The 25,801-nt window shown below is 45.3% G+C and overlaps 2 protein-coding genes across 2 annotated transcripts in view; one reads left to right on the top strand and one right to left on the bottom strand.

Annotated features, from left to right (window-relative positions):
- TAC4 (tachykinin precursor 4) overlaps positions 1-7,860 on the top strand; it is a 10,529-nt gene extending 2,669 nt beyond the window's left edge. Inside the window, exons 2-5 of the mRNA XM_006166181.3 lie at positions 1,598-1,691; positions 4,165-4,194; positions 5,082-5,141; positions 6,441-7,860. Coding sequence (XP_006166243.1) covers positions 1,598-1,691; positions 4,165-4,194; positions 5,082-5,141; positions 6,441-6,484 — 228 coding nt within the window. The 3' untranslated portion in view covers positions 6,485-7,860. The remainder of the gene's footprint in view (positions 1-1,597; positions 1,692-4,164; positions 4,195-5,081; positions 5,142-6,440) is intronic.
- Positions 7,861-14,220: 6,360 nt separating this feature from the next.
- KAT7 (lysine acetyltransferase 7) overlaps positions 14,221-25,801 on the bottom strand; it is a gene marked incomplete in the record, with an annotated part of 50,704 nt that continues 39,123 nt past the window's right edge. The window contains 6 exon segments of the mRNA XM_027767330.1: positions 14,221-15,891; positions 17,171-17,277; positions 18,120-18,266; positions 20,516-20,609; positions 22,190-22,330; positions 22,549-22,638. Coding sequence (XP_027623131.1) covers positions 15,790-15,891; positions 17,171-17,277; positions 18,120-18,266; positions 20,516-20,609; positions 22,190-22,330; positions 22,549-22,638 — 681 coding nt within the window.

Raw genomic sequence — 25,801 nt, 5'->3', positions numbered from 1 at the left:
GTATTCTTGAGTGAAAGTGAAGAGCGGCCTCCTAACTAATGCCCTCTCCCCAGAGCCTCCAGGGTGCAGCAGGCTTAGTCCTGTTTAATTCATAAATGGCCATCCTCTTCAGTTTGCCTATTACCAGGGCAAAGTGGTTTTCACGAGCTTTTCAGAAATGGGTCCAAATCTCCAAAGAGAATTTTCAGTTCCTGGCTAGGCCGGGTGACTCCAGCCTGAGACAGCTGCCCCAGCCACTGAAGTCCCAGGAAGGAGACAGATTGGAAGTGACTGAATTAGTCCAAGGCTTAGAAAGCAATCCATTCCTCATCCTGAAAGTTGAGACAAGAAGAGCTGAGAGAGGCAAAGGCATTTTTATCACTCCCCCTGGAACCCCACTGGGCCTGGGAGCTCCAGTCTGCCCCTGGAGAAATTGCAGATGGAAGAAAGCCCGTGATCCAACCTACTCCCAGATTCCGGGCAGAGCAGGTGGCTGGTACTGCTCTGGGGCTCCGTCTGCCTGTCTTCAGCCTTTCTGGAAAAGGAGACCCCATTCCCAGACTGTCAGAGAAAGGGCACCTCGTTCAGCATTCTGCATCCCACACGGACTTGAGCTCCTAGTGCACTGAGTGCTTGCCGGGTACTGAGGAGACAGAGATGTGAGGGTAGTCTAATAAATGTCCCCCATTGTCACCTTCTCAATTGAGGAGCATCTCTCCTTCAGCAGAGTTGAGTAGAACTCTCTTCAGGAGGCTCCCTCAGAGAGGGACAGGGCTGTGGCCAGGGTCTCAGAGGCTAACGGAGTGAGAACTTAAATCTACAGCCCTTGGCTCAGGACATCTGCCTTTTCAGCTCAAGTATTAAAATGTCTTTGCCCAGAGAAATAGCCTCCATCCCCTGACCACATGGCATGCTCCTCCCTGCCAGGATCTGGGGTATAGTACATCTGGGATCAGGGGAAGGGCCTGGGGAAGAGAGCAGAGTGGAAGTCAGAGTGGGTACTGGGAGAGGAAGCAGCCCCACCTTGCTTCCTGGGTGGCCACCCTGAGTTCACAAGCTGCCCCCTCCTCACCTATGTGGGAGGTATTTCCCAAAAGGGAACAGAACCCATGCTCTGGGGTCAGACTTTTTGAATCCTGACTCTACCACTGTCTGTGTGACCTGGGACAAGTCACTTAACCTCCTTATACCTCAATTCCCTCATCTGTAAAATGGGAATACATCACAGCCTTCGAACCAGGTGGTCTGGGTTCAAGGTCTGGCTTCATCTCTCACTTCTTAGCTAGGTGATCTTGGGCACATGATCTAATCTGTGTCTTGGTGTTCCAACAAGTAAATTAATGAGAGTCGTAGTACCAGAGTACTGATCTTTACTGAGTTTCCTTGAGGATTAAATGAGTTAATACATCCAATTACTCAGAACAGTGCCAAGAACACAGTAGGGTAGGTGAGACGTTAGCTATAAATCATTGTTATAACGCGGTGTTGTGTCCAACGCCAGCATAGAGCAAGCGTTTATGACTGAATTGCTGTTACTGAGAGAGCTGTTGCTTAACTTCCCTCCTGCCTCCTTGAAAACCGCCCCTCTTCAACTGTACCTCAAACTCTGCTCTTCCAGGAAGGCGCTGTCGCCAGTGTTCAGCTCCAGCTTCAGGGTGCAAAGAGGAGCAAGCCCAGCCAGTTCTTTGGGCTGATGGGGAAGCAGATAGAAGGTGAGTGACAAAGGTGGCGAGTGCCCGGCAAGGAGTGGTTGAGAGGGTTCAGCAATGTCTAGCCTGAGGTTGAAGCCCAAGACCTGGTACCCGCCACTCCAGTCCACTAGGAGTCGCTCATGAGACAGGATGGGGTAGACAGTCCACATAAATGATCATCCAACCAGGACACTTTGGAGAGTGTTCATTACAACAGGTAACAGGTGTAAACGGGGCTGGCCCGGCATTTGGGGATGCAGCGACCCTAAGGATGGGGGCAAATGCTATGTAACCTGGCTGGTACCCTCATTTCCACACTCAGGATGACTCGGGAGGAGTGGCCATGAAGCTAAAGAGCAATCTAGGTGTAAGCAAAGCCACAAACCAAGCTTCCTACTGTTTGACTAACACAGACCTATTAAAGTGAGCCTGTGTTCCCTATGAGCACCTTCAACTCAGGAGTCCTGGCCTAGGGAGACAAGAAGAGTCTGGACACCTCAAAAATATTGTAAAAAAAAAAAAAAAAAAAAAAAAAATTTAATGGTTTTTGCCATAGGGTGTGTGCAGAGACAGTGAAGGGGAAAGTGAGAAATCACACTCCAGGGGGGATGGCCACACCACAATACCTTCCCCTCCATTCTCCTCTCAGGATTTTGGGCACGCATGCACACACAGACATGCACCTGGCTTGATTTTCGAACCTCCAGGTCTGGGACTCAAATTGTGGTTGGCTATACAGGAGTCCAGCATCTTAACCACCATGCCCAACCCGCTGGTCCCAACATTGTTGTTTTGTTTTGTTTTGTTTTTTGAGAGAGATTTTTGCTATAGGGTATGTGCACTCACCAGAGAGACAGAGACAGAAAGGGAGAAATCAGCCCCTGGGATGCTGTAATCCCTTCTCCTCCATTCTCCTCTCCCTTCTCCTCCCTTCTCCTCTCAAGATTTTGGGAATGCATGCACATGCACCCAGTGTGTTTCAAGTTGCCAGGTCTAGAACTTGAACAGTAGCTGGCCACATGTGAGTCCAGCCTCTTTAACAAGTATGCTACCTGTTGCCCCAACATTGTATATATTTTTAAGTGGTAATGCTCAATGTTGGTGAAGGTGTGAAGAAATTACACTTTTATACACTATTTGGAGGCCACATTGGCAATATTCAGTCAATGAAGGGCACGTGCCTCTTGACCCGTAGTCTCACTTCCGGTCATCTATCAGATAGCTATGCTATTGCTACATGGGCCCTAGGTGTTTGTATCAGATGTTCATGGCCAACTTGTTTGTAACAGCAAGAATTTGGAAATAGCATAAAGACCATCAATAGGGCAATGGTCTAATACATCAAGCACATTCATAGCCTTGGCTTCTATTAAAATGCATGTGGCAGTTGTGTGGGAAGATCTCCAAGATACAGGGTTAAATGGAAAAAGCAAGAATAGGACAATATGCATGATAGGAGCCTATTTGTTTTTTGTTTTGTTTTGCTTTTAAAAACTATTTCCTGGGCCAGGTGGTGGTGTGGTGGTTAAGGTGGCTGGATACTGCATAGCTATGTGGTTTGAGTCCTGGACCCAGTAGCTTGAAAAACATGCTGGGTACCCATGTGTGCATGCCTAAAAATGGCGGAGAAGGGATTTTTGTGTGACTACACCCTTTGGGGAGGCTTGTCCACTTTCATTTTCACTCTTTTCCCCCCTGGAAAGAACACATGCCCTCTGGCAAATTTAGGAAAAAATAAATAAATTAAATTAAAAACATAAATCACCAAATCATTCAAAGAAAAACTATCTATTTACACCACATACAGACATATATATGTAAATGCATAGGGGAAGTTCTAGAAGGATAAATACGAAGCCGTAAACAGCAGGTACATTCAGGACAGAAGTGGAGATGAGTGGGAGAGGGTGAAGAATTTCAATGTTACTCTAAAAAAAAAAACCTCTACATCGCTTTTTTTTTTTTTTAATGGGCATATATTCAAGGATTGCTTTTGGTAATTTAAAAAATGCATACAAAAACAGAGAAAACCAACTTGTGACCAAACCTATTTGGTTTTAGTTTCCTCCTCTACAAAGTGAGTTTTGGATCAGACCATTTGAAAGTTCTCTTCTAAACCCACAATTCAGAAGGAACAGGGGATAAATATATAATAGAGATTTCATGTGCACACTTGCAAGTGATTAAATCTCCACAGTATCTTATCACAGCGGGGAAATGAAGGCTCAGATAGGTTAAGCACGTTTTCCAAGGATGCCCAGCTGATGCCAGGAGCCAATGACCCCAAAGTCTGCACTTCCCACTATTCCACACTGCCTCCTCCTAGGTTCACTCCTGTGCCGCATGGTGGGTCGGGGGTTGGCGAGGGTGGGATGATTTCAGCTCCACTGAAGACCCACCAGGGCACCAAACCCCAAAGAACCACGAGCCTTTCCCACTGCAGCAAACCCCTAGGAACCCATGTAGTCCTCATTCTTCTTTCTCCTTTCCCCAGGAATACCTCCGATCCAGCCAGGAAGAACAGGTAAGTGTGCCCAGACCTTCCTCCTGGCATGCTCCCTTGGGGCACCAAGTTGTCCTGGCCGTTAACAAGTCAGGGAGGTGTGGGGAGGTGCTCTGGTGAGGGTACACTAGGCTGACACTGCTGTGGGGAGGGTGGGGACAGCATGGCTTGGCCACACACTGGGCTTTCTGGTTGTTTCCTCAGTGGAGTGCTCTAAGAGCCTAGGGAGTGGTTACAGGGACAGGAGGAGACAGGGATGAATCTAGTTCTGCCAAAGTTTCAAAATTGCCTTGGGTTTAAAGCCTAGAATTGGAAACATGAATTAACCACCAAAGATAAGAGTGCTCAAAGCTTCAATTCCCCATGCCCAGAAGGATCTTAAAAGTGTAAATCTAAGCCACCATGAAAACCCTTCAGTAATAAAGGGGAAAAAATCCAAAGAAAGCCAACCAGCCACCCCGTGCTCACCATCTTCAGTGTTCTCAGCACCATATACAATCCCCTAATGCGGCGGCCACCTTTGGGGCTGCCCTCACTGTCCCCATCTGGAACGGCTCTCCTTCCAGCCGTCTACCCTACTGTGGCAGAGCTTGTCTTCAGTCTGGGCGCGATGCTCACCTCGGCGCACTGCGCGGTACTGTCCCACACCAAGACCTCCCAACTGTCAGGCACCAGGTCTGCCACTGTCCCGACAGCCAGCAGTTCCATCTCTAAGAACTGCCCACGAGGTGTTTGAGGAAGAAAGCAGGAGAGAGAACGGAGGAGGAAGGAATCAGTCATTCAGTCAGTGAACAAATGAACCAATCCATGGTCTCTTTTACTGCCATTTGCAAGGCCTGAACTCCGACTGCCTGGGGTTCCCAAGCCTACCTTCCTCAGCTGTCTCACTATTCTCTCCCCATCGCCAGGGTATCAGCAGGGACAACCAGCGCAGAGCTTCCTGGGCAGCAAAGGACCATCCATAGAAGGTGAGAGCCTGTCTTGGCTGTAAGGGCATTGTGGAAAAGTAGCCACTGTGCAGTCAGTCTCCAGGGTGGGGTGAGGCAGAGGGACAGACAGAACAGGCTCCCTGCAGGCCACCAGGTGGAGTCCCATAGCAGAGGGCACTCGAGGTACTGGGGGTGGGGGGTGACCTCTTGGAGGGCCCAGAACTAGCTGTGGCCCTGAAGCTGCATGTTCTCCAACCCCAGCACTCCCAGGCACACTACACAGAAAATGTGTAGCTTCCCAGACCCTGAAACTCACTTATTCCCTCACTTTAAATTTCTTATCATTGATGGAGACCCATACCTGCAGTCTTAAGGGATTTTTTGGCTTCAATAGTTCAGTAAGTTTAATTTATTTAACTTTATGTATTATTATTATTATTTTCACATGAGTTTTGCCAGAGAAAGACAGAGAGAGAGAGAAGCTGCCATGTCCGAGACTGGAACCGTGGTAGGCCATGTGGGAATTCCAGCACCTTAACCACCACACCACTTGCTGGCCCTCAATAGTTCAATAAGTAAGTGAGACCCTGGGAGGGGAAATACCTAAACAGCTACTAGTTAACACCTCTGGCAGGGACCACATCCCCAAATGGGGTTCCAAGGAGCCAGACATGAAAATAATGAACCAGGTTGGGAGAAAGATCACAGCCCAGGTGAGTAGGCCCACGAGGAAGGGCAGCAGGGACCTTGCAGGGCACTGCGCCCCAGCCTGCGTCCCCCCGCAACCCCTTCTCAGCTGCTCATTTCAACATCAGCTCTGGGGAGTAGATGGGAAAGCCCTCTTTTGTCCCCTGAGGTTTTTTTCCCAAAGTTTGAGTCATTCCACTCAAAGGACAATGGAAATCACATGGTCCGATTAGGAAGACACCCCTCCATGCAGGATGTAAGCAGGAAGCTTGGAAGCCGTTTTCCAGAGATGGAAAGCAACTGGCCCAGTGTCACACAGTGAGCTAACAGAGCCAGGACTAAAAGCCATGTCTCCTGTTTCCTAGTGCATGGCATGTCGCCTGTCCCCAGGAGGGCCTCTGGGACTTTTAAAAGCCCTGCCTTTCCTTTAGGGAGGATAACTGCAAATGGCTTCGTCCAGCCTTGTCCAGTTTACGACTGACTGATGGAAGATCCAGCACTTGAACCTGTCATTCCATTACCCTGAATAGCTACAGACAGAAGCATGAGTTAGGGATATGGGAGGCCTTGAGTTGAGGACAAAGGAAGACCTCCACAGGTGGAGGAGGCAGGCAAGACTCCCCTAACCACCATCCCACCATCCATGTACAGAACTCTCCCCAGGCAGAGAAGAAGAGGACCGAGGTGCAGAGTGAGCGCCCCACCGCAAGCTTCCCAGAAAACGCAGCGCTCTGCTCCCTACCCGGATGGCAGAGCTGCCCAGCCGCAGGCCACTCTTCTCCAGGTCTCTCCTGGTCTCAGCCCTGGCCTTTCACACCAGGTCCGCACTGAACACGCTGGGTTTCTTCCAGGCCTTGTGGTTCACACAACGAACTGTGTATAAATGCTGTCATCACCCTCGAGAGCTGGTGTGGCTCTGGCCTCCCTCACACTCAGAGGTATCATCTCGCGGCACGGCAGGGGTTCAATAAATGAATGACCAGTGAATGGCTTATTCTCTGGTGCAGGGCTGAGGGCAGGTACCGCGTGGGCTCTGCACCCTGCCCAGAGGCCCCACCTGTGTGTCAGCAAGAGGCCTTTTATAGAATGTGAAGAAAAATACTAAACAGCACCGGTCCCACCCTTGGGTGGGAAAACGGGCTTGGGACACAAGGACAATAGATTAAAAAAAGGAAAAAGACGTTGCTTGCTAGGGTGTGGGGCGTGGGGCATTTTGGAGTGGAAAGGATTTGAAGGCAAGGGTCTTTTTTCCCTTTAGGCATGCTTCTAAAAGAAGACGCCCTCTCCCTACTCCGTCATGCTCTCAAGGGTTCAGACCTGTTTTAAAATCTCCTGACTTGGGAGAACTGGGTCCGAAGTTATTCACCAGTTCTCTTCTGTAAGGTGGCTTTGTGTTAGGGACAATTAGTTGGTCACACTCACTCCTGAGCACTGGGAAAACTCCAGTGGAAGGAATCAGCTCCCAACCCCAGAGAACCCTGTCTCATGACTGTCCCTGCCCTGGTAGTTGACAGATGGAATCCTGGACCCCAGGATGCTTAAAAAGAGGCGCATCAGCCAGCACTTCTAACAGAAGAAATTGGATGATGACCTTCTCGTACTGGCCACAGTTCAACAGCAAAATAGGATAATCTGGACCTTGCTGAGGCCTTCATGGCCCTGTGCTCATCTCTCAGTCAGCACTCTGGGACTCCACGTACCAAATGCTCTCCTCCCTCGGGGGCCTGCACCTAGGGTATTTCCTGCCTGGACACTGCCCCCATCCCTGAACCCTCCTCACTGGCTAGTCATGTTTCAGATCCCAGGATGAAGCCGTTTTTCTGGTAAGACTTCCTGGTTCCCAGGCTCAGTGAATTCCCTCATGTTATGCTATCAGACCCTGTTCTTTCCCTCTGTGGAACTGATCACAGTTAGAAGTGAAACGTATTTAACACGTCTCCTCTGGAGATTGTTAGTTTCTTCCCTTTTGTGCACTGCTGAATATCCAGTTCCCAGAGCCCAATGGCACTGTTTGTTGAATGAATGAATGTATGTCAGGTATTCTATAAGACAATTTGCCTTCACACTTTTTTTTTTTTTTTTTAATTTGCTAGAAGACATGTGTATTAGCTGGAGAAAGCACACCCCTCCTCCCCAACCTCCTCTCCCAGTAGGGGATGGCCATGCCATAATCCTTTCTCCTTCACTTCTCCTATTGGGATTTTGGGCACACAGGCACATATGCCCAGCATGGTTTTCAAACCACCAGGTCTGGAACTCAAACTGAACAGTCGGGCATGTGGAATCCAGCAGCCCCAATCTCTACGCCACCAGCTGGCCAGACTTCACAAGATGAGGGTCAACAACTAATTACACAGGAAGTGGCAGTAGGGATTTGCACCAAAGTGGCTTGACTCCGTGCACACTCACCCTCCCACACTTGCTTGGTCTATGACATAAAGTACAAACAAGCCTCAGAGGAATTGGGAGGACGTCACAGGACTTCCTTCCAGCCAATTGGAGTAGGAAAGAAATCTTCCCAGTCTGACCTCCAGCATACCAGTCCAAGAGGCTCCTTCCAGATCACATCATCTTAGGGTATGCTATAGTCTGTGACTTCCCCTTAGGGAGCCCCTTCAACTCACTGAAGGTTTTGAGAAGCCCTAACATCAAGAAACCCCAGTATTTAATTCAATGCTTTCCATTCTGACCACAGCACCTTTTTTTGCCCATACTTTTGTATTTAATGAGACACACTTCAGGGAATGTTGAAGTGAGCTTTCCCAGTGAATGTGGGGAGAATGGAGTCTAATCCAGTTGCGTGTTGAGGCTATGTGGAAGAGAATGATGAAAGTTAAGTAGGCTGAGTCAGCTTATGGAAAGACTTGAAAGCCAAGATAAACATGAATTTAGTCCGATGAGCAATGGACAGCCACAGGATTGTGGAGCAGGGATGTGATGAGCCATGTCAATAGGAGAAAGAAAGTCTTCACTTTTTTGATCCATTTAAGGAGGCAACTAAGTATGCTAAGGCCAGGCAGGGACTCCGAAGCAATCAGCCAGCTACTATGCTGAAATGACCCAAGAGCTGACTCTGAGGGTGCCATTTGGATAGAATACATGCCCTGAAATTGCTTAAGTTGGTGCTGCAGAGGAAGCACCAATCAATCAGTCAATGGAACCTACACAAGGTCAAACTGAATTCCAGCTCTTTTTCCTGCTTAGATAATGCAACAAGGTGCCATCATGGAACCAGAGCTCAATAAATGGGTAGTTTTACTTATCCATTGCTGTCTATCAAATCATCCCAAAACACAGGGCTTGAAACATTACGTCACAAGTCTCAGGGTTGGCAGAACTCACCGGATGATTCTTTAGCATCTAGTGGTACTGGCTGGGGTCACACACAAGGCTGCACTCAGCTGGGAATGTTGCTGGGGTGGAAACTTTCAAGACACACAAGCCTGGGTGTGGGGTGTTGGCAGATGGAAGCACCTGTTTTGCTATACATGACCTCCCATCACTTGCTACTCATGTGTAGCAAGCTTCTGGAAACATGCCAGCTCATCCCCAAGAACAAGAGCAGAACTACCAAAGGACATCTTCTGTAATGTTGTTACCCAAAACAAGGAACAAGGTCACCCACACTGAGGAATAACAGGGCTTATTGGGTGGAGTGTATGTAGAGATAGGAGCAACTGTGGTGGTCATCTTTGTGTTTCTGATAACTTTGGAATAAAGTAAGGTCAACTGTTTCCAGAAACAAATACCCAATTAAGAACAAAGACTGGTTTCTTGAGCAAACATGATTTGTCAAGGATAAAGGTGTTTATCTCACATGGAACACTGGGGAAAAGCCATGGACCCATAGTTGTGCAACAACAGGTTATTTTATCACTTTTGGGCGCAAGTAAACAAACCCCCACACCCCAAAATGGTAGCAGCATGACCTGTGTCTGAAGGCATTGCACAAGAGGGAAGAGATTAAGTGATGTTTTGGCACCAGGGACAATTTTCAGCACTGAACGATCCTTTTTTGCCTTCTTAGTGACATTCATTGGCATTTTGTTGAAGTACCACAAAGGAAGTAGGCAATTATATTGTTCCCATCAGCAGGAAACAGTCTAGAAGGGACGGTTATATGAGCTGGTGGCAGAACTTGCCAGGGTAATATCAACTGAGGTCCAATTCTGCAATTGCATGCCAATGGAGAACAAAGCTCATTCCTAGGATTTCCGGCACACATCAACTCTTATTTGGCAAGGGAGTTTTGATCTTATTCTTATGACATGTGAGACCCTGTACATCTTGTACTTCCATGCAGCTGTGAGGCCCATGGTGGAAAACTCATCTTGGGAGCTATAGTGAGCCACACCATGCCACTTCACCTTACTTGACAGGATTTGAGCCTTGGCACACTGAAAACCACTGAGGCCTGGGGGCAAGGCAGAATACCAGATTCCTGTCTTCTTTTTTAATTAAAGAATTTTAAATTTATCTCTATTTGTTTTAATTTGACCAGAGAGGGACAGAGTGAGAGAGGTAAAGTGAGAAAGCAGGCCGCCAGGTCCAGGACTTGAACCGTGGTCAGCCATGTGGAAGTCCAATGCTGTGAGGTGCCCATAGAGCTCTTAATCACCATGCCACCTGCCGGCCCCAATTCCTGTCTTCTTACTGGGGTCTTTCTCACACCAAGGTTTCTTTACCCCATGCCCAGGAATGGACTTCAAAGGTCCAATTTCCTTAACTGGAGACAAACATGTGTGCACATTTGCATATATGCATTTTAAAAAAGCTAATGTTTTGATCAGATTCCCAAAAGGCCAGAATAGGGAGTCAAGATGGCGGCTGAGAGCTCTGCTGGCACCTCACAGAAGCACTTTGATGTTGAGTCTTTGAACTCAGCTACAACAGCTCTTGCCTGCTCCAGCATGCCAGGCTAGCCAGATTTTGGATTTGCCAGACTCCACAATTATGTGAGCCAATGCTTGACAGTAACTCTTTCTCCCTATATAGACTCAATTTGTGTTTCCTCTTAAGTTGTTAGTAGGGGTACATGCTGTGATTCCACTTTGCTCCTTTGGAAGATCCAACAGAAAAGCCAGATCTCAATTCCTGAGTTAGAGCCAGCCTGAACTTTGTTCCCATTCTGGGGATGCTGAATCAAGACTCTAAGAGGTCAGTTTCTGGAAGATATGCATCTCAGTGTAACGAGGCTGCTAGGGTATCCCAGAAAACTAATGTGTTGGAAATATAATCTCTAATGCAACACTGCTGAGTGGTGGAAACTACTGGGGACAGTTAGATCTTGAGGACTCTACTTTCATGAGTGGATAAATGTTATTAAAAGTGCTTGGAGGAATGGGTTCATCACCTTCTGCCACAATAGCCCATTTTTCCTGCCTGAAGACTGCAGCAACAAGGCATGATCATGGAGCCAGAGATCAAATGTTCCCAGCCTCCAAAACTCCAAGAAATAATTTCCTTTTTTTAAAGAATTATTGAATTTTATTTATTCATTCATTTATTTTTAATTTGACAGAGAGACACACAGCGAGAAAAAGTGAGAAAGCAAACCATTAGGTCCGGGACTCAAACCACGGTCAACCATGGGAGAATGTCCAGTACCTTAACCACCGAACCACCTGCTGTTCCTGGACTAATTCTTTATAAATTACCCAGTCTGTAGTATTCTGTTACTGCAGCACAGAACTAAGACAAGACCCAACGGCTAGACCCAATGTTGGTATACTCTTATGGGACAGGCTTAACACTGAGTACAATGAACATCTTTGAGGAGAGGTGATTTTAAAAAACTCACTTCGATATCATTTGACTTACCAAACATGGCAACTATGTGTAGGACAGTCCTTAACAGTTCCTGGTTCAAAAAAGCAGATCTCCATCTGTTTCATGCTCTGGTAGGAATGTGTACTGTGGACAAGCCATGGCCTATTTTTGCATACTGATTTCAGATGTTACATAGCCCAACTTTAATATGAACCATGTAGCTGGAAATGGACTTTATTCAAGGCCATTCCTAACCTCTGCTATGGAACCTGGCCAGAACTACAGGAATGAATCAAAGATGAGGACAAATCGAAAGCATCATCTTGCCAGATGAAGACGACATATACCATGCTGTAAAAATTACTCAATGTGAACCACTATTCCCATTCTCCTTCAGCAACGAGCAGACAGCACAGAGCCATCAGTTGAGCAGACTTCATGGTAACACTATCAGAAGTGAGACTTGAAATCAGAAAAGCAAAGCTTTCGTTCTGTTGCTGAAACCCAGCAAAAAGGCCTTTATGAGCCTCAAATGCCTCATCTGTAAATAGGCTGTAACATGGGACCAGCAGACGGTGTAATGGTTTCACTACGGGATCCACATAGTGGATCACAGTTCAAGTCCCAGACGCAGCAGCTTAAAACATGTGCGTGAGTGCCCAAAATCCTGAGATTGATAGTAGTACGGCCATTCCCCCCGGGGAGTTATTTCTTGCTTTCTGTCTCTGGTGAGCACACACACCTTTTATAAAAAACTCTCCTCCCAAAATAAAGACCATAAAACCTACCTCATTGTTGGGGTGAGGACGGAAAGAAACCACACAAGTAACGTAATGGTGCTTACCAAAGTTTATGCTTGAAATAGAAGCTATACCAGAACAAGGCCCCTTGTTTTGCTTCCTGGCCCCAATCTGCTATCTCTAAGATCAACTAAAATTGATTCTTTTGTCTGTTAAGTATTTACCAGTTTTACTATTATCGTTACAATGAAAGCCACTAGTAATATGGTAGCCTAGGGACCAGCAGTTGGCATAATGGCTGTCACTGGACTACCATGTAGTCCACCATAGTGTGAGTCCCGGACCCGGTGGCTTAAACTCACACCAGGCATGTGTGCGACATGCCCAAGATCCTGAGAGAAAAATGGAAAAGGGATTGTGGCGTGGCCATCCCCCCCCGGGGGGTAATTTCTCACTTTCTGTCTCTCTGTATTTCTGGTGAGCGCACACACCCTATAGCAAAAACCTCTCCAAAAAAAAGGGTGGCCTGTAACAAGGAAATCTAATAGAGAGAGGATAAATAATCAATCATTAAGCAATCAAAAAAGTTGAAGCAGCAAACCATAGTGTGTGAGGTATGGATTCTCAGGTTGGGCAGCCCAGGAGATGGCTGGCTTTATCCATTGCTCTGTGTATCAACTGGGCATGGAGTCTGCTTCTACAAAACAAGTGTAACGTCTACCACAAAAACCCAAGTGTACAGGAAGCAGCCAGCACAGGCTAGGGAGGGCTCTCTTCCTCCATAGAGGATAGGTGCTTCCACTGACCGAGTTTATTCCTGGAGCTAGATCCAGGAATAACTCCAGACTTTTGCTTTTCTAATGAAGGAACAGAAGCAGGGGAGCTTCTCTTATACAGGTAAAAAGGAGCCCAAGTAGACGGTCTCAAAGTTGCCAAGGGAAGTGAACTCTACATTCCTGTACCTATAAGGGGTTTAAAAGCAGAGACATTTTCCTAACATTGTTAGGCAAGGAAAGAGGGGAAGCTTGGGGTCAGTTCTGTGCACAGAACTTTGTCTTTACCTTTCAGCAGTCCATTCCCATGGTCCAAATGGCCTACTTCAATTTTTTCTAAATGTGAAGAGGAGGAGCAAAATTTCTCTCTGAAGTAAACATATATAACAGGGAGATCTGAGTACATATTCTAAGAAAAAATAATGAGAAAGGTCTTTATATAATCTTAAGCTTCCCTCCTACTCCCTATATGCAACAAGTGACAAGACATCCTAGCCTTAGAGAACTCTGGGAAAAAGAAAAATTGTGTGTGTGGTAGGCCCACCAGGGTAGGTTTCTCACCACTACTGGCCAGTGAGCAACACCACAGCAGTATCATTCCCACCCTTCTCCTTACTAGCAGAGATGCCAAGTGCCCAGCCTCCTTCTTCCTGCCCTGGGTAAATGCAATAGGAACATACAGCTCCATTCAGAAACATAATCATCTCAACCTGGGAGGGCCACTGATTCGAGGCTTACTACTGGTGAAGCAGTAGACGGGATACCACTGTTCCCACTTCCCACACTACTGACTGTACTCTCACCTACCCTAACTTCCTGCTGGTTCCTCTGCCTCTACCGTCAGAGGGAAACCATATCTGAATGAAAGAATGGGTAATAGTGACTAGTCACTGCTATGCACATCTATTAGCTGCAAAGAGAACAAGACTGAATTTGTCCCACCAGCTAGTCAAGGTCAGAGTAAGCTCACCCTTCACAGCCTGCAACACAGGGGCGGAGGAGACCTACGTAGCCACAAACCCATTCCAACAGCTTACTAGGTAGCCAGAAAAAACAGGTCTCCAGTGCAGGTACTATTAGGAGCAGGCCGGCCACACCATTTTCATACAGAAATGAGAGCCCCTGGATGCAACAGATTTGAGCAGAGAACATGCTTTATTAAGGAGTAGATATAGAAGAGCACATTCTACCACATGTGGGGAAGGGTTTAGCTTCTGTAAAAGGCCTTTACCCCTTAAGAAAACCCCCAGTGAAGTTGCTTTTGGATAAATTTTAACAGTGACACTGAAACTGGCGGGGAGCTGCCACTGAACATGCTTAAAATTAGCTCCCCCCAACCCACAGTGAGTATAAGTAGTGTACAGAGATGACAAGAGAAAGGCACAAATGACCAGAGTCGGGACTGTGGTGAGGCTCCACATGAAGACAGCAGTGTTGTAGGAGACCAAGTTGGGAAGGGTGACATGTCATACATCAAAAGCTGCCCCAAGATAGCAGGTTATAATGGGCTACAGAGAAATTAGAGGGAACATCTCTTCCTTCATTTGAACACCAAAAATAGACCAGAGAACAGAAGGATGGTGGCAAATCCCAAGAAGGAAATGGAGGAGGAGTTCTCAGGGGGCAGAAGCACTTCAGTCCTAGAGGGAGGGTGAGGCACTGTGGACAAGAGAAGCAAACCTCGGCAGGGGTGGCCATTCTGCCTGCTGAGTCATGGCCTGAGACATACGGAAGTCATTTTCAACTTCTCTCAGGACACTCGGACAAAATCAGTGCAACTTATGTGAAGTCGGGTGCAACAGGTCAGACTGGTACAGGTGGAAAGGTTCTGCAGTGTAATAAACCGGGTAACATGCAGTATGAAAGGGAGAACGGGAAATGATTTTGGCACCTGCAAACCTAATGGGGGGCAGGGAGTTAAGAGAGAAGAAAACATTTACTACTGGGCACTTTTTGGTGAGGCAAAAAAAGAACGAACCATTCTCTTCCACCAAGATACTGCCCATAGGTGAACTCGAATCAAAAGTCAGAATCACCACCTCATTCAGATGGATCATGAACTGTTAGCAAGACCATCCCTCAGTAATTCTTCAAAAGTATTTGGCTCTGGTCAGCCTGATACTGATAAAAAAAAGAAAGAAAGGAAAAAAGAAAGAACATTTTTAATAAAAAAAAAAAAAGAAGAAAGAAAGAAAAAAAAAATCAAAGTGAGATAAAATCCAAAGTGAATGGACCCTTCCCAGTACACACACACTCACACGTGCTACCTCTTCCCTACCCTTCCGACACACACATGTAAGGAGTGACTGGAAAGGTCCTGGTGGTGGTGACAACCGTATTTGGAGGCCTGGTGACCGGGCAGCAACAAGCACTAGTACAAGGTGTAGAGGACACGACACAACCTCATGGGGCTAGAGAACATGAGGAGAGAACCAGTGACTGGACAGGTACAGTACCATAACAGAACTCCTTGGGTCAGTGCTATGAGGGATCAGATGCGGATCCCAGCCAGGCAACCTCACTGAGGCCGAAACAACAGTTCCTCAGAACCAGCGTCTGCAGTGTACACAAAGGTCGGAGCCAGGACAGTCCTGAGGGGGATGGCCTTCCCAAAGGATACTGTACTTGCCAATCACAAGAGCAACAGAAATGACAGACAGATCCCTAGGGTACGGATTCCTACTGCTGGGGTTCGCTGGCTCGAAATGATAGGTCACTTTAAGTGCCCTTAGGAGGGGTCCATTTTAAGCAGCTTGGATCCATGGTTTTATTGGAGTTGGACCTTTTGGCCTCTTTGGCTATCCATTCATCAATCAGGTCCTGGGGAGAATAATAAGAATAATTATACACAGTCAACTAAAATGCCCTTTGCTTTTTATTATTTTTAGGTTTTTGCCATAGGGCGCATACACTCATTGGACAGAGACAGTGAAAGAGAAAATAAGAAGTACCCCAGAGGGGCCTACAGATGGCGTGGCGGTTAAGGCACTGGACTTCCACATGGCCAACTACAGTTCAAGTCCCAGACCTGGTGGTCTGCTCTCTCACTTCTCCTTTCCCTCTCTCTCTGGTCAAACTAAAAAGATAATAGCAAATTAAATAAACAAATAATTGGTAAAAAGAAAGAAAGAAAAACTAATCACCCCAGGGGAGATGGCCATGTTGCAATTCTTTTTCCTCCATTCTCCTCTCAGGATTTTGGACATACATGCATGCACCTGGTTTGATTTCCAAGCCGCCAGGTCTAGGACTTAAACGGTGGTCAGCCATGCGGGAGTCCCGTGCCTTAAGCACTATACCAGCTGCTGGCTCCTAAAATGCCTCTTTATATATAGATTCCAAAATGACTATTAGTCACCAAAAACTTAATATATTTACATAGTTAAAAAAGAAAAGCATAAAATACTCTTGATTTACACATTGTTTTTCAACCCATTCCATTTATTCCTACTTTGTCGTCAGTGAGAACTGACAATCATTAGTGATCGACCATTATTAAACATGTAAGTCGGCTAGAAAAATGAGAAGTGAGCATCAGAAGCTCTGGCGTTTGGGAAGACTCGCCTCTACAGACAGGCAATTTTCTCCAGTCTAAGAAAATTGTCACCAACAGTGCCATACCACACAAATCAGCTTACTGGAGTGGCTGCTAGACCTATGTCATCCAAATCTGAGACAGGAGATGAGCTCCCTCAGAGGCAGCACCGGCAGCACCGCCAACCACAGAAACGCGATCCAATAAAAGGCACATGTAGCCAAAACCCTTCAGGAGGGAAGGTTACTTCTTCTTGGCGTGTTAGGGAGCCGCTTTGCTTTGTCTGCTAGGCCATAGAAGCATCCAGCAATGAGTAAGTAGTTGATAAAAACAAACAAACAAAAAAAAAAACTATACCTTTTTTGGGGGGAGGGCCACCAAGTGGTGTGGTGGTTAAGGCATAAGACTACCACGTGGCCGAACACTGAGCCCCCAATCTGGCAGTTTGCTTTCTCACTTTCTCTTTGTCTCTCTGATGAGTGTATGTGCCCAATAGCAAATTAAAAAAGAATGATAATAATACAAGACTAATCATTCTTTAAAAAAAACAAAAACAAATCTTACCTGTCTTTTTAAAACTAGGTGCTTTCCTTTCCAATACTTGAGCATCTGAAGGGCTTGCAGAGTGCTGACGATGTCCACAGGATTCACAGCAGTCTCCTGGCTAATTTCTGTAACAGAAGAGCTACTAAGGACCCAGCCGAAATGCAGAACAGTGAGAATCTCTCATACTCAACCCACCCTGTTTGCAAAGTTTACTAAGCACGCATCTGGCCAGCCCAAATAACTACCGAAGAGGAATGGTACAGCAAGAATATATTTTGGCGCCTTACAAATCAAGGTCAAAGACAGACCAAACACAATTCTTCTACCCTGCACAAATATGCAAAGATGTCTTTCTTAGAAGCTCCTGGATATGCCAAAAGACTTGAAGAAAAACTTTTTTTTTTTTGGGGGGGGGAGAGGTTTTTGCTATAGGGTGCGTGCGCTCGCCAGACAGACAGAGACATAGAGACAGAAAGCGAGAAATCACCCCCCAGGGGGGATGGTCACGCCGCAATCCCTTCTCCTCCATTCTCCTCTTGGGATCTTGGGCACGCACGCACACGTGCCCGGCGTGAGTTTTAAGCCACCGGGTCCGGGACACGAACCGCGGTCGACTTCGTGGGAGTCCAGCGACATAGCCATTACACTAACTGCTGGTTCCCAAGAAAAACTTTTTTTCTTTTTGACTTATGTAAAAATTAAATTGTTAGCAACTCCAGATTTGAGAAACCAATTTGTAACTAGTCTCAACAACCAAGGCTCTGGAATCCTAGGCACTTTAAGCAAGGGTCTTTGCAGCAGTCCGCCTTCAGTAAGCCTTCTGTGCATGTCTTCAGATGGAATACCAAAGACAGTATGACCGCTGCAGGTTACAAAGCATGAACAGGGGCCAAACAGCAAAGTCCAATATCTAATGGAGTAAACATCTTGGGTAACAGTGAACCACCTCAAAGAATCCAAAACCAACCTTTGATAGAAATCTCTTTGCCTTGAAAGTTATGCAGGTAGCGAAGAAGAACTTCTTTCCAGTAACTGCGATAGCTTATGAGTCCCAGGTCTGAGAGTGGACGTTCTGGGGAACCAACTTTTTCTTCCACTTTGGAAAGCAAATAACCTGCCCAGGAACAAATAGATGCTCTTTCTAGCAACACCGTATCTCATCCTAATGTCAAAGAACAATGTGCAACAGGTAATGTTAAGAAATACAGTCTAAGGCCAGTAGGTGGCACGGAGGTTAAGGAACTGGATTCCACATGCCAGCTCTGTGGTTCAAGTCCCAGACCTAGTAGCCTGAGAATCACGTGAGGCACGTGTGCATGTGTGCCCAACATCCCGAGAGGAGACTGGTGATAAGGACTGCGTCATGGCCATCACTCTTGGGGGATGATTTCTCATTTCCTTTCCTTCTTTCTGGCAAGTGCAAGCACCCAATAGCAAAAGACTCAAAAAACAGGAGTATGGCCTACTTTGCACTATCAGTTAGGGTTCAGCTATCCCATGGGATAACCATGTGATTAAGAATAATATGCTGCTTCTGTATAAACAAAACGGTAAAAACGCACTTGCCTTTACTCTGTCACTGGTCAAATAAAAAAAAAAAACAGTAACAAATGGAATTATTAAATAATAATTCATTAAGAAAAAAAAGGTAAGTACTAAAGCTGGGTAATAAGTACAAAGGAGTTTATTAAACTCTTTGGTATGTTTGAAAGTTTCCGTAAAATTAAATTTATAAAAATACGTGACCCATTCAAAGATTTTACAAACAGAGACAGAGGTATAGGCACACAGTCTTCCCCCTACATCCTTAATAGATTATGCCACTTCCTGATTCCTCTCTTACAGGGTGACTTTGAAATGAAAAGGCTTAATTAGTAAGCTAATCAAGAATTCTAATTTTGGGGACCAGCGGACGGCATTATGGTTATTTCACTAGACTCCCACATAATCGACCATAGTTCGAGTCCTGAACCTAGCGGTTTAAACTCATGCCGGGCACGTATGTGAGCATACTCAGACCCCTGAGGGGAGAATGGAGAAAGGATTGCAGCATGGCCATCCCCCCAGGGAGTGATTTCTTGCTTTCTGTCTGTCTCTCCCTGTCCCTCCGGTGAGCACACAAGCCCTATAGCAAAAATCTCTCTCTTAAAAAAAAATTCTAAGTTTTGGGGCCCAGCAGATGGCATGATGGTTAAGGCACTGGACTTACACATGGCCAACCACAGTCAGAGTCCTGGACCCAGCGACTTGAAAATCATTCCGGGCACATGTGTATGCACATGTGTCCAAAACCCTAAGAGGACAACACAGGAGAGGGGAATGCAGTGTAGCCACCCTTCCTGGGCCTGATTTTCTCACTCCCCCGCACCCCAAACGGGCTGGCTCTTTCTTATGAATACAACCACTCTATGGCAAAAACCTTAAAAATTTTTTTTTCTAGGCTGTCATTTGACAACAAATACATAAAACATTCTTGTTGCTCACAAGAGAGCTCCAGGGTTAGGCTCTTGCAAGCCTCTGGTCACATATTCATCCAGTAATCAATACATAATCTTATTTTATGTGTAACTGTTTAAAACAACTTATTAATTAGTATACATTGTTGATTCATTAACACTGAACTTTGGCCAAGGACATTAAAACTCATGCCTAAAGAAAGCCTATCTAGTTACTATACGGCAGTCTTCCCACGCTTACGCATGGTTGGGACCATTTAAATCAACAACAGAAGGCACAAAAATGTGGAAATGGGGCACTAACATACCATGGAAATGACACTTGTTTACAATGTAAGAGCTGAACAAGGCCACCTTGTTTGACCTGGGCTAGGTGACTTGTTTTTTGCTGCCCTGTGCACGTCCACAAATGACCACAAAAATGCCGAGGTTGAGGCGCAGGTTACTAAGACATTTTATTATAGTTGAGAGAAGGCAAATTTGCACACACAGTATCCACAATTAATAAGGACACAGTGTCTTACCCAAAGCCTCTACTGGGCATATGGATTACCTCTACAAAAGTCCTTACAAAAGTGAAATCCCTAACACCAAGAAATAGATTTTAAGCCTTAAGCGTGTATGTGCTCTGTTTTACAAATCTCAAACTGGGATAATCCTAAGGAGCTTACTTCATCATCCCCTGTATCTCCTACTAATTTAGGTACCAGAGTCCTACCTTCATGGAGTGTTCAAGGAGTACCAAGCAGACTGACTGTATTCAGGTTTTCCCCACTTACTCATTCATTTACTAATAATCAGTATATTTCCATGACATGCCAAGAACTGTAGAGACCAAAGGACAAAAAGACAACAACATTCACATGGCCCCTGCCTTACGGAGTTCACGACTTAGCAATTCACTTACTGAAGTCGATGAGCATCTTGCCATAGCCCTGCCTCATGTACTGAGGCATGGTAAGGATACAGGACACGTTATAGTTGAGGAATGAATTCTTTTCCTAAAATCAACAACAAATAGATGAGCAAGTCATGACAGTTTGGAACCAAAGATTTCGCACTCTCCCAGATACAGAGTAAGGCTGCTTGTAAAACATCTGGTTAACCAGTACTGGGGAGTGGCGGCCAGTATCACAGCTGTTACACCCCACCCTTTATAACAGCCAAAGCTATTAATCCCCGGGTTTCCCTAGCTCTGAGACCTCCAGTTTCATTTTCAGGTGGGCCAACTACAGGCTTTTTAATAGCCAAAAAAGGCAGGACAAAGTTAAAACTAAGAGTAAGTTGAGAAGAGCCCTCTTTAAAAGCAGTTATTCAAAAAGAGGGCCTACAGAAAGAGAAGAAAAGGAAACAAAACATAAAGTCCTAGTTCTGGAAGGGGATCAAAAAAACAATCGAACAGGTTCTAGCAAATGGTGTGGTGGTTAAGGTGCTAGACTCCCACATGGCCAACTGTAGTTCAAGTCAGGACTGGGTGGCTTGCTTTCTCACTCTCTCTCTCTGGGGAGTGCATGTGTCCCATAGCAAATTAAAATAATAATAATAAAAAAATTAAAAAAAATTTTTTTTTGGAGAGGTTTTTCGCTATAGGGTACGTGCACTCGCCAGACAGAGAGAGACATAGAGACAGAAAGCGAGAAATCACCCCCCGGGGGGGATGGTCATGCCGCAATCCCTTCTCCATTCTCCTCTCGGGATCTTGAGCACGCATGCACACGCACCCAGCGTAAGCCACCAGGTCCGGGACGCGAACTGCGGTCGACTATGTGGGAGTCCAGCGACATAGCCATCACGTTAACTGCTGGTCCCAACAAGGTTTCTTTCAGGGGAATGAAAACTGTGATTACAGTGGTTGCACAACTCTACGTATATGCTGAAAACCACTGAGCTGTACACTAAGGTATGTGAATTATATTTAAATAAAGTTGGTCAACGAAAAAGAGGTAAAAACCTCATCTTAGATGTTTTTCCCTTCTCTTTTTAAAGAATTATTTATTTAATTCCATTTGTTATTTTTTAAAATTTGACCAGTGAGAGAGAGAAAGTGAAAGCGAGAAAGCAAGCCACCAGGTCCGAGACTCGAAACCATGGTCGAACATGTGCAAATCCAATGTTTTTAAGCACCACGCCATCTGCCGGCCCTCATCTTGGTTTTATTTTTAAAGATGCAGTGGCATGTCACTGAAGGGACTGTGCTTGGAGCCCAGCTAAGGAATTTATTCCTGGTTGGAAGCTAGTAATAGAGGATGGCAAAGCCTGGAAAGTTGGCCTGACTACAAGATGTGGGCTTGTGGGTTAGTAGGGAGGGCCCCGGACAGTAATTAATAGACAGCTCCAGTCCACAAGCCCAGAAACGAATAAACCAGAAACTTTTAATAAAGAGTTGTACATTTTCATTAAACCATCTTTGATGCATGGGTCTGCCTCCTCCTTTTTCTTTCTTTTCTTATTTTTTTTAAAGGAAAAGGCTCTCGCTGATGCCCAGGGTACCACCTCTTCCTGCCGATGACCTGAAGCCCATATGCCAACATCAGTCACCCAGCTCTGGCCAATAGCTTCTTAATCTCCAGATCCTGCTGACCTTGGAAAAATAGCCAATCAAGTGACAGCCAGTGTTGTCCGCTTCTGTCATAACATAAAACAGGAAGGGTTCCACGTCATAATACAACGTCTTGTGGTCCAAAAAAAGCTTGGCCAGCAGGCACAGGTTTTGGCAGTAGATCTGGAAACAGAGAAAGCGAGTTCCTGTGTGGGCCAGTGATTTATTTAAAACGTGTCAGACAAAGGTCTAAAAGCATATCATTATGGTTAATGAAACAAATTGTGTGTGCTTTTTGGCAATAGGAGAATTCTAACTCCTTTACAAAGTATGATAGAGACAAAACATGCTCCCTTCAGAATTATGTATATTCCCATCCCTTCTAAGTCACCAATTCTTACCTTGTTTTTCTTGCCATCCACTTCAAACACAGAGATTGAGCCTTTGCGATATATCTCATCACCAGGTGGGTGTTTCCACACACACTTGGCCTGTGAGAGAATGGAATTCACATCAGAGAATCAAAGGCCCCCAATAAGACTGCTACTCCAAAGGAAAAAGGAATCACAGATCAAGTTTGGTTAATGAGCCAAGGGACAGTGGGACACACAAGAACATACACTAAAAGAGATTTTGTTTCTTAAACTAAAATAAAGCCTTCTAAAGTCACTACAATATACTTCCAGCATTTTTACAGCAGTCTGGAACAGTCTCCTGATTACATTCTGGCACTGTTTTATTAGCCTAGGAGATTTAAATCAAACCCGATGTAAAAGCCAGATCAATAAGAATACCCCTGTTTGTTATAAAATGTCTCAGGCCAACAGGAAATTCTTAAGCAGCTTATTTCCAGCAGCTTAGAATTGCTAAGTACCTCTTTCTCACCTTTATGGACATTTACCGCCTAGCCTAACCATTAAGGTCTGCCCCAGCAACCCACAATGATAAAAACCAGGCACCACTCTCGACCTGTTCCTCCCCCTCCACCTCCTGCAAATGGGTTCACTTTGTTACATAAAAGATGCTTCTGTAACCCCTCGGAAACAGACAAGGCAACCTGGCTGAATAGCAGGAAGATGAGGGGCACTTAGCCACAAAAAGAATAGGTATCCCCTTTCTTTCCTTCACCCTCAATTTCTTTTTTTTTTTTGAATTATTTAATTTTATTTATTCGTTCATTTATTTTTAAAATTTGATCAGAGAGAGACACAGAGAGAGAGAGAAGTGACAAAGAGCCACGTGGTCAGTCACATGGGAGTGCCCAGCCTGCCCAGTGCCTTAACCACAAGGCCACCTGCTGGTCCCCTCTTTTTTTTTTAAAGAAATTTTTTGTGGAGGCTTTTGCCTTAGGGTGTGTTCACTCACCAGAGAGATACAGAGACAGCAAGAGGGCAAGTGAAAAATTACTCACTAGGGTTATTTATTTAATTTTGTTTATTATTATTTAATTTGACCAGAAAGAGAAAGGGAGAAAGCAAGTCACTAGATCCACGATTCAAGCTGTGGTCGACCATGTGGGAGTACAGTGTCTTAACCATCATGTCACCTACTGGCCCCACCACCCTCAAGTTCTAAGTTTCTTTCTTTTTTTCCGTTTTTTTTTTTTTTAAGTTTTTGGAGTGGGAGATAAAAAGTGAGAAATTAACCCATAGTGGGAAGGTTACCACAATCCCTTCTCCATTCTACACTCCCCCTTCCTCCATTCCCCTCTTGGAGATTTTGGGCATGTAAACATGCATGGCATGTTTTTTAACCCACCAGATCTGGGACTTGAACCATGAGGTCAGCCATGTGGGATATTCAGCAGCTTTAATCTCCAGGCCACCTTGACAGTTTTAATGCAGCCAGGCAATCATTGCATTGAATAGGTGAACTCTCAAAAGTTTTACATAATAGATATATATTCTTATATAATAAATATATAATATTGTTTAAAATGTATATTTATGGAACACTTTTTATTAAGCAGTTTATGAGTCTTTTTTTTTTTTTGAGAGGGTTTTGCTATAGGGCGCGTAGGCTCACCAGAAAGACACAGAGAGAGAGAAAGCAAGAAATCTCCCCCCAGAGGGGATAGCCATGCCACAATCCCTTGGCAGGCACGCATGCACAAGCGCCTTGCATGAGTTTAAACCACCGGGTCCGGGACTCAAACCATGGTCAACTACATGGGAGTCCAGCGACATAGCCATTACGCCAACTGCTGGTCCCTGACTGTGCATCTTTTTATATAAAAAAAATTATTTCCTTTATTTGTCATTATTGCTATTTTAATTTGACCATAGCAAGACTCAGAGAGGCTCCTGACAGACTAATCTCTACTCCTTCCCCTATCCCCATCCCTGTTCCACGGCAGGTGACCTCTTAAAGAAGCTTTTTATTCCACAACCAGGGAAAGAAAAAGGCATAAAGCTGCAAAACACCCGGTAAACACGTTTATCAACAATAAATAATAGCAAAGTCTTTATCCCACTTTGTTTTTAAAGAAGTTTTTTTTAAAAAAAAATCTTTATTTACTTTAATTTGACCAGAGAGAGAGGGAGAAAGCAAGCCACCAGGTCCAGGACTCAAACAGTGGTTGGCCATGTAGGAGTCCAGTGCCCTTAACCATCATGCAACCTGCTGGGCCCTATCCCCTATTTTTATAGGAAGACTGTTCAGGAACCAGAAAGCACTCAACAACTTTGAGGGTAAGGCACCAAAGGACCCATTTTGTTAATTTCATAATTGTCAGAGGCAGATCTCCTCTAAACTGCAAGGGGTCTTCAAAAGTTCGTGGAAAATGCATATCATGAAAAAAACTTATGCATGAATTTAAACTTTTTTCTTTTTTAAGAAAAAACCTGTCAGGGTGCCAGTAGTTGGGGTGGTGGTTAAGGCGGCTGGAATCCCATAGGCCAACTGCAGTGAGAGTCCCAGACCTGCTGTCTTGAAATTCATGCAGGCTGCCTATGCACCAGGAGACTGCAGGAGACGGAACTGTGGTGTGACCACTCCCCCAGGGTGTGATTTTTCACTTTCCCTCTCACCATCTCCACTGGGCGAGTGCAGATGCCCTGTAACAAAGCTCGTAAAAAAAAAAAAAAAAAGTTGCCAGTGGGCTATGTGCTGGCTAGAAAGGAACAGGGAGACACAGAAAGAAAGCACCCTAGGAGGATGGCCACACAGCAATCTCTTCTCCAATCTCCTCTCAGAATTTTGGGCATACACACACCCAGTGTTTTTCAAATCACAGGGCCTGGGAGGCAAACAGCAGTTGGCCATCACCTCAATGAGCACACCATTAGCTGGCCCTAAGAAAAATTTATGTACCAAAATAAACTCGTATTTTAACCCTATTTTTCTGAATAAACTCGTATGTTAACCCTATTTTGCTGCAAGCTTTTTAAAGTCCCCTTGTACATTCACTACTAACCATGGTAGTTGCTACTTGGGCACAAGAGTGTCTTATGAAGGACAGTCAAGCTGTCCTTGCCTGGTCTAACAAGGTCTATGTTTTCTTCTTTATAAAAATTTTGAAGAATTATTTTATTTATTTATTCATTCATTTTGTTTTGACCATAGAGAGATACAGAGAGAGAAAGAAGAGGAAAGTGAGAAGCAAGCCACCAGGTCCAGGACTCAAACCACGGTCGGCCATGTGGGAGTGTCCAG

The sequence above is a fragment of the Tupaia chinensis genome, unplaced genomic scaffold, assembly GCF_000334495.1.
Source record: "Tupaia chinensis unplaced genomic scaffold, TupChi_1.0 Scaffold144171_2, whole genome shotgun sequence".
Classification (NCBI taxonomy): domain Eukaryota; kingdom Metazoa; phylum Chordata; class Mammalia; order Scandentia; family Tupaiidae; genus Tupaia; species Tupaia belangeri.
The sequence above is the reverse complement of the archived record's forward strand: the minus strand, read 5'-3'. Positions and strand labels throughout refer to the sequence as shown.